We start from the raw sequence: 9,549 nt of genomic DNA, 5'->3' as shown, positions 1-9,549 counted from the left end.
AAATGATCCTATAAGTAATAGCATTAACATCACAAAGATTCTAGAAATAAATTTTACAAAATGTGTAAAACCCTCTGTGGAGAAAATGGCCACATATTTTTGAGAGACATAAAAGAAGACATGAGGAAAAGAAAATGAAACCCATGTTTACAGTAGAAGATGTTGCACAAAAATACGTTACTTTTCTCTGAAATTTATGTAAATTCATTGAAATTTTAAAGAAATTCTTAACAGTACCTAGACTAAAATATTTACATAAAAAAGACAAAAGTCTTAAGTCCCTGAATGGGGAAATAGGCATCTGTATAATTACTTGACCAGTCAGTCCTTGTATAGAGCTTGCATGTTATAATCTGCATCTGTTTAAATTCAATTTTGATATCTGTTTTACTTTTCTCTGTTTTCACTTTAGTTGAATAATAATATTTACTTCTCTATCTATCTATTTTTATCCATTTAGGTTTGCATCTACGAATTGTGTGTGTTCACATTCTTCAATGATTGCCTTAAGATAGAGTCGGCTATTTGAGCCAATCTATTTGCACTACTGCAGGAAGCCTCTCATCTTGATTTCTTCGTATACCTGGCATGTCCACCGTCAACACCTCTGAAACTGAAATCTCTAACTTCTTCCTCATTGGGATCCCAGGGATGGAGTCTGATAAAATTTGGGTCTCCATCCCCATTTGCCTCATGTACCTTGTTGCCCTACTGGGGAACTGCACCATCCTATTTTTTATAAAAACAGAGCCTTCTTTGCATGAACCCATGTACTATTTTCTCTCCATGTTGGCTCTCTCTGACCTGGGATTGTCCCTCTCCTCTCTCCCTACCATGCTAAGGATATTCTTGTTCAATGCTCCAGGAATTTCCCCGGATGCCTGCATTGCCCAAGAGTTTTTCATTCATGGATTCTCAGCTATGGAGTCATCAGTACTTCTCCTCATGTCCTTTGATCGCTTTATTGCCATCTGTAATCCTCTGAGATACACCTCCATCCTGACAAGTGCTAAAGTCACCAAAATTGGGCTTGCTTTTTCTCTCAAAAATGTTTTGTTGATCCTTCCTTTCCCTTTCACTCTAAAACATCTAAAATACTGTAAGAAGAACCTCCTTTCCCACTCATACTGCCTCCATCAGGATGTCATGAAGCTGGCCTGCTCTGACAACAAGGTCAATGTCATCTATGGCTTATTTGTGGCACTCACAGGCATCCTAGACTTAACATTTATTTTCACGTCCTACGTGATGATATTGAAAGCAGTGTTGAGCATAGCATCACAGAGGGAAAGGCTCAAGGTCCTCAATACGTGTGTTTCCCACATCTGTGCCGTGCTCATTTTCTATGTTCCCATTATCTCCTTATCTGCCATCTACCGGTTTGCCAAACACAGTTCCCCAATCATTAGGATCCTCATGGCTGATGTTTTCCTGCTGGTACCTCCACTGATGAACCCCATTGTATACTGTGTGAAGAGCCAGCAGATAAGAAACATCGTTTTAGGGAAACTATGTCAGAAGCAAGGCTGACAAGGATGGTTAACCACAATGAAAACCCAATCAGTAAACAACATTGAACAAGCAGAATGAATTGATAAGGAATCTCACCATATATTAATTACTTTATAATATCATGTCTCAACATGTTTGTTAAGATTGAAGAAGCAGTCTGAAAATTTGTTGCTTTGGGATTTAGGCTGAGGTCCTTGTGTAGAATAAACATAAAATGTATTTTAAGGTTTGGCTTTCACCCAGCTTGCTTTATCAGCCTTATGAACACAACGTATGCTTGTGATTTTCATCATGCTTAAAGGAATAGTCCATGTGTTCATTTGAGAATTTACAGTATACACATATAGAACAACTGGATAGTGATCAGAAGTGACAAAGGATTGCCTCTTCATTTAAATTATCCCTTTTCAATATATAGTTTTTGCTTTTATGAGATATATCTGTGCACTCAGGAACTGAAACTGAGATGGGCAATGACACACACACAACCAGCAAACATACAAATATTCATATATGCAGAGCTTACAAAATATAAGAAGAATTTCGTTCTTTCATTTGTTTCAATATTTCCTTTCTAAGCATTAAAATATCACCTTCTAAGTTACACAGGCTAGAAAGTTTCCTGTCTTTCAGGTTTCTATGGGACTTCTACTTAATTCCACAAGTCATTATACCCTTTATAACATATTTCTCTCTCTCCCATGCAAAAAGGTCAATCCTGAAAAAGACTAACTTTCAAAAAAAGCAAAATTACAGCTCCCACAAAGATATAAAATGAACATTCACTAAAGATCTCATCTCATATATTTTTTCTTAACATTTAAGTCTGTTTTTTTTTCCTTAAGATTGGCACCTGAGCTAACATCTCTTGCCAATATTTCTTCTCCTCCTCCTCCTCCTCCTCAGAGGCCTACAGTACATAGTTGTATATTCTAGCTGTAGGTCCTTCTGGCTGTGCTACATTGGACATCTCCTCAGCATGGTTTGACGAGCAGTGCTAGGTCCACGCACAGCATCCAAACCAGCGAAATTCTGGGCCACTGGAGCGGAGCAGGCAAACACTCCTCAGCTGTAGAGCCAGCCCCCATCTAATTTTTAATGAAAGAACTAGGTAAATAATATAACCAGTTCAAAGGTGAACCCATACAAAAGATACATTTATAAATAAGAATGTCGACATTAATTTGCAAATGAGTAAAAATATGTATTTTTCCATCTTGAGGGACAGATGCAAATTGACCCTCCACCATGCAGAATTTATTTACAAGTCTATCAACATAAATTACTTTGATTGCTATTAGTATCCACAATGTTCAGCATTGGAAAATAGCTCAAAGATTGAAAATACAAAGCTCCCAAATAGTCAGAATCAAACAACTCATAAGGGAGTGCTTAGACAATGCAGAGTTTTCCACTGAAGTACTTATTTTTCCATATACTCTCCCTCATTTTAATAGAATCTAATTTCAAAGAGAGATTGTTCTTGATTGAAAAATACGGCTCTCCTCATTAGATTTGGCCTCATTATTTACACAAAAGGCAGAAAGAATGTTAATTTTCCAGATAGGCCTTCCTAAATTTGCAATTCTGGAGATTTCCATACAGAATCTCAGATGGGACATTTAAAAGCTGCTGTCATACACTACATCTAGGATAGGAAGTGACAACCAAAAAATTGCCTCTATCAAGTTACTCCTTCAGATTTTTATACATTTGGACAATATTCTATTTTCTCGAACTCCCTCAAACATCCCAGAATTCTGGCCTCCCTTGCCACTTCTAAGGGCTGAACCTGTAAGTCAAGTGACAAGCTAGTTTACCAGGCTGGGTTTTGTCAGCTTAGGCTCCATAAAGTCATCCTTAGTTCCCTAAAAGTGACTGGTCATACCTGATTAAATGAGCAACATTCTCAAGTAGGACATTCCAGGAAAGGCCCTGGTTGCATAAGCGATTTTTTAAACTGCCAAAGATGGAATGACATCAGTGAGAAATAATAATATCAAGAACATTACTTTAAAAAAGTGATTTTATTAAAAGACACATAAGTAATCAACTCACATGGTAGCCTGTAGGGATTTTATTGGTAGTTCTTAGATAATACATACATCATTCCACCACACCAGTGATTGCAAACAAATGTACTTATTTAATACCTGTGAATCATTATGGAAAACTACAGTGAGCTTTAGAATGCTGTGCTTGAGAATACAGGCAGGCACCAAGGTATATGTCATCTTGACTGATAGCATCTTTACAAGAACCATGGAAACCTCTCTTCTCAATCTTGGCAAGACATTAGAATTGTCTGGGGAGATTTTTAAAAGTTGGGTAATAAGGTAACATCAGGCCAGTTACCATCAGGTAACAGGCCAATTAAATCAGAATACAGAATTATTTCTAACCAGTTCTCCCCTTGATGGCTATTAAAATTGTTTCCAAATTGTGTCTGTAAAGTTTCTATGGACCTTCTTAGAACTATGTTTGTTTGAATGTGAGCTAATTTCTCTAGAAACGAAATTTTCACATCACAGGGTAGGCATATTTATCTATAGTAAACGATAACGCTAAGCTGTTTTTCACCAAATAACTTGTACCAGTTTAGACTCTCACCTGCAAAGTATGAGAGTTCCACTTGCTTTATATTTTCACCAAAAGTTGGGATTATTAATCTTTTTAGTGTTAGTCATTCTAGTACATATGTTATAGCATCTCACTGTGATACTAATTTTCATTTTCCTAAATGCAAATTGGACAGTGCCAGTTCAAGCACACTGTCTATTTTTTATGATATTTTATTTATTAATTTTTAGGAGATCTTTATATATCCTTTGTCAGATATGTGTAAGGGGAATATTTATTCCTAATAGGTGGCTTGTCTTTTCGCTCTCTTAAAATAGTCATTCAATGAATAGAAGTTCTTTTTTTTGATTAATTGCAAGTAATAAATTATTGCTGCTTGAGATTAATTTTCCTGTGTGCTTGGTTTTCCCAAGGTCATGAAGACATTATTATAATTACTCTTCTAAAACCTTTTGCTTTTTACATTTAATTGTTAAGTCTATTATTCAACTTAATTTTTCATAAAGCTCAAGATTTTTTTCTCTTTATTGGCATGTAAATTGTTCCCTCTCTTGAAAAGACTTTCTTTTTCCTATTGAATTGTGTAAATGTCATAAATCAAGTGACAATATATATATGCGTCAATATCTGGATTCCATTCTATTTCGTTAATTAGTCTATTCTCATATGAATACTCCCCTGCTTAATAAAGGCAGCTGTAGAGTTAGTCATGATATCTAATGGTGTAACTCATCCAACTTTTTTCTTTACCTGTCTTGGGTCTTTTGTATGTTCATATAAATTTTATAAGCAACTTGTCAATTTTCACAATAAAAACCTTCTAGAATTTGACTACAATTGTGCTGTCAATACATTATCTTGGGAAGAATTGCCTTTTTAACAACTTATAATTTTCTAATTAATAAACAAGGTATATCTATTTATTAAGGTCTTCTTAAAATTTTCTGCAAAATGTTAAAGCTCTCCATTTAGAATTTTGATAGTATTTTATTACATTTATTTGTATATATTTGATGTTTTTGAGCCTATCGTATATGGTGTTTACAATTTTAATTTCAGATCACTTTCAATTATGCAGAATTTCAGTTTTGTATATTGTTTTTATATTTAGCTAGCTTTTCTAATCAAATATTTAATGTTTATAGATTTTACATATACACTTTTATCATTTCCAAATAGAGACATTTTTATTATTCTTTCAAATGGTTATACTTTCATTTCTTTTTTCTGCCTATATTACACTATCTTGGACATCTCAAACTATTTTGAACACAAATACTGATAGAAACATTCTTGACTTTTCCAGACATTAGTGGGGAAATGCTCAATATTTTTTCCTTAAAATATTTTTAGCTGTTGTATTTTTTGCATATGTCTTTTTCAAATTAATGTAGTACCCTTCTACTTCTAATTTATTTAGAGATTTTGTGATTAAAAAAAGTTTGAATTTTAGCTAATGAAGTGATCATGTGAATTTATCCCTTTTGTCAGTCACAATGAAGTACATTCATGATTTTGGAAAACTTTGTCTTAGAAGATAAACTGTACTTTGTCACTATATATTATGCTTTTTATAGATCATTATACACTATTTATTAATTTTTAAATGTTTGGATCTATGTTCATAAGACATACTAGCCATTAATTATTTTTTTATAATATAATTGTCTGGTTTAGATATCACTCAGGAAACCAGTTAGGAAGTTTCTAAACATATTGAAAGAGTATGTTTAGTATTCATATTCTTTCTTTCTTAGATGGATAGTATAAATTCAAATGAAACTCTCTTGATTTAAAATTTCTTTGAAGACTTTTTTTAATGTATTAAATTTTGTCAACAGATATAGAACTATCCATCTTTTGTCTTTCTTCTTATTTAAGTTCTGGAGGTGAGTGTTCTTCAAAGAATTTGTCCATTTAGTCGAATTTATTTGCTTTAGTAAAAGGTTGGGGCTGGCCCCGCGGCTGAGTGGTTAAGTTCACGCACTCTGCTGCAGGTGGCCCAGTGTTTCGTTGGTTGGAATCCTGGGCGCAGATATGGCACTGCTCATCAAACCACGCTGAGGCAGCGTCCCACATGCCACAACTAGAAGGACCCACAACGAAGAATATACAACTATGTACTGGGGGGCTTTGGGGAGAAAAAAGGAAAAACATAAAAAAATTAAAAATTAAAAAGAAAGGTTGTTTATTGTATTCATTATATCTACTTGTTATCTTTAAAATGTATGTAGGATCTGCAGTTATGGTCCCTATTTTCATTATTAATATACATTTTGCGTTTTCTTTCTCTGTTCTTGATCAGTTTTGCTAAGTTTTCTAATGGATTTTCTTACAGTTTACAAAGTACCAAATTTCTGTTTTATTGACTTTTTCTGTTTTATGTCAGATTTCTACTTTAAGGATTTCTTTTTTTGCTGAGGAACGTTCACCCTGAGCTAACATGCACTGCCAATCTTCCCCTTTTTGTAGGAAGATTCACTCTAAGCTCAAATGAGCTGACAATCTTCCTCTTTTTGTATGTGAGCTGCCACCACAGCATGGCCACTGACAGACGAGTGGTGTAGGTCCACACCTGGGAACCGAAGCTGGGCAGCTGAAGCAGAGAAAGCTGAACTTAACCATTAGGACACCAGCATTGACCCTCTGTTTTATTGACTTCTAATGTTACTTTCCCTTTTCCTTTGGGTTTAACTTGTTATTTGTTTACTACGTTCTTGAAAAGAAAGTTATATCTGAGTTTTCAACTATTTTTTCCTAATAAATAATCTTCATCTATACTTTTCATAGAGACCCTGACGAAGCTGCATCCCATCTGTGTGATATGCATATCTTCATTAACATTTCATTTATAGGGCCAAGAGAAACTTCAACTAATCTATAATGTTTTATTTTATTATAAGAAAAACACTTCAACGTTGACACTTCTGTTAGGTAGAAAGTGTGAGAGAGAAGAGATTAAAGATGTCAGATTTTTGGTTTGTGAAATATTAAGCATAAAGACATATTATGGTGATGGGTCCCTAAGAAAAGGGCAGATTTGGGAAGGGAGAAATGGAGTCTAATTTGGACAAGTTGGTTTTAAGGGCTATTTAGTTACTGATGTACAGGAATATCTGGAAGATTTGATCCAGGGTTCAGAAGTAAAGTCTCGGTTAAAAATATATATCATAGAGTGTTTGCCTTACATCACTTCCTTGAATGCACATGTTCAACTCATAGCATCTCTCCTTTGACTCTGTCTAGGGCAGAGGGGCAATATCTGATCCAAATACCTAACAGAAGTGTCAGCGATTTTGCACAGGATTTGCTATGTCTCTTCCATACCTGATTATTAAGTATCTCTCTTCAACCAAAATAGCCCCTAATTCAAGGTCTAGAAACTTACTTCATTTCTTTCCTATTAGCTGTCTCTGTGGATTTACTGTGTCTAAACATGTTTATTCCTATTCGCAGAACAGATCCAGCCTGGCTGCAATCCCCAGAGAGTTCAGTGCAGGTGATTAGGGAAGAAAAAGAGATAAGCCCTCATACATCACGGGGAATCTTTGGTGGCAGACAAATCCAATGACTTCTGAGATTTTATGCTAGAATCCTTCAGTTATTCTCAAAAGTGTTCTCCAAAATATCCACTCTCTGGTGAGTACTCAGGTATTTTAATCTCTTCTGCTTTTACTTTACTTCTCTTTTTTGGCAATCAACCACATAGAATTTCATATACAGCAGGAAGACAGCTCCAAAAGTCGTATCACTTGGAAAATTGTTCCTTTCAGAGACTATAGAAATGGATTATTTACCTTTTAGGGGATAAACCTTCAACAGAATTCAAGTTCTCCTAAGTTGTGATAACGACCACTTCAGGTTATTACTCTCCTGTCAACACTACACAACTGGTTGCAAATTATGGGCCAGGAGAAAATGAGACGTAATATGTCAGTGAGCTCTGCAGTGACTTCCCTTATACATATATAATGATTTGAAAATAGTGGAGATTTTTAAAGGATGTTTAAATAACCAGAAATTTCCAGATGCAAGGGATAGAGCTAAGGAGAGTTTGTTTTTGAGAAGACCATACTTTTGTGGCAGTTTCAAAAGGTAGGAAGAAATTGAGTTCTGAGATTCTTTTCCCTTCATATAGTGTCATTCTAGAAATCATGTTTCTACCTAACATCTTATTTCAAATGTGAAAGCAAGAAATAGTAGAGGATTCCAGATTAACTGACTGGGATTTACTAATATTTTACAGGAAAAATAAAATCAGATTCATATCTTAATGCAAAATACATTTCTAGTTTCTCTATAGGAAAACCATATCCAAAAGTGATTTTCCTAATCTATGATATCAGTATATTCTAAAGTGGCATCCACTTTTCACCATATGATAGTCACGTACATTTTTTGTTCCATCAAAAGAGACTTCAACCACTCCTCTTTTCTTTTTCTACCATTTTCAGATATCCATATTTAACCCAATCAACAATCTCTGTTTCATTGCAGAGCCTTCTAAATGCATCATGTTCATTATCAACACATCGTTATGTTGAAATCACCACCTTCTTCTTGGTTGGCGTTCCAGGGCTGGAATATGCACACATCTGGATCTCCATCCCCATCTGCTGCATGTATCTTGCTGCTATTCTGGGAAACTGCACCATCCTTTCTGTCATCAAGACAGAGTCTTCCTTGCATGAGCCCATGTATTATTTCCTCTCCATGTTGGCCTTGTCTGACTTGGGATTGTCCTTATCCTCTCTTCCTACCATATTGAGGATCTTTTTATTCAATGCTCCTGAAATTTCTGCCAATGCCTGCTTTGCCCAGGAATTCTTCATCCATGGATTCACAGCAATGGAGTCCTCAATACTCTTGATCACGTCATTTGACCGCTTCCTGGCCATCCACAACCCTCTGAGATACAGCTCCGTTCTTACTACTGTCAGAGTTGCCCAAATAGGAATAATATTCTCCTTTAAGAGCATCCTCCTGGTGCTTCCCTTCCCCTTCACTTTGAGAAGTTTGAAATATTGTAAGAAAAGTAGATTATCCCATTCTTACTGCCTCCGTCAGGATGTCATGAAGTTGGCTTGCTCTGACAACCGAATTGATGTCATCTATGGCTTTTTTGGAGCGCTCTGCCTCATGGCAGACTTTATGCTCATTGTTGTGTCTTACATCCTGATCCTCAGGACAGTACTGGGAATTGCGTCCCAAAAGGAGCAGCTCAAGGCCCTCAATACCTGTGTCTCACATATCTGTGCAGTGATCATCTTCTATCTGCCCATCCTCAACCTTGCCATTGTCCATCGTTTTGCCCGGCATGTCTCTCCCCTCTTCAATGTTCTCATGGCAAATGTTCTCTTACTTGTGCCTCCACTGATGAACCCAATTGTGTACTGTGTGAAAACTAAGCAGATTAGAGTAAGAGTTGTAGCAAAATTTTGTCAGAAGCAAATATAA

The 9,549-nt window shown here is 35.6% G+C and overlaps 2 protein-coding genes across 2 annotated transcripts; both read left to right on the top strand.

Annotated features, from left to right (window-relative positions):
- The first annotated feature begins 588 nt into the window (after positions 1 to 588).
- LOC106831591 (olfactory receptor 51A7-like) lies at positions 589 to 1,530 on the top strand. Its single transcript, XM_014841899.3, has one exon. It carries the CDS (start codon positions 589 to 591, stop codon positions 1,528 to 1,530), a length of 942 nt encoding a protein of 313 aa, XP_014697385.1.
- A 7,101-nt stretch (positions 1,531 to 8,631) lies between these two features.
- Positions 8,632 to 9,549, top strand: LOC106831592 (olfactory receptor 51A4). The gene has a single exon (XM_014841900.3). It carries the CDS (start codon positions 8,713 to 8,715, stop codon positions 9,547 to 9,549), a length of 837 nt encoding a protein of 278 aa, XP_014697386.2. The 5' UTR covers positions 8,632 to 8,712.

The sequence above is a fragment of the Equus asinus genome, chromosome 20, assembly GCF_041296235.1.
Source record: "Equus asinus isolate D_3611 breed Donkey chromosome 20, EquAss-T2T_v2, whole genome shotgun sequence".
Classification (NCBI taxonomy): domain Eukaryota; kingdom Metazoa; phylum Chordata; class Mammalia; order Perissodactyla; family Equidae; genus Equus; species Equus asinus.
This window is presented reverse-complemented; position numbering and strand designations above follow the sequence as displayed.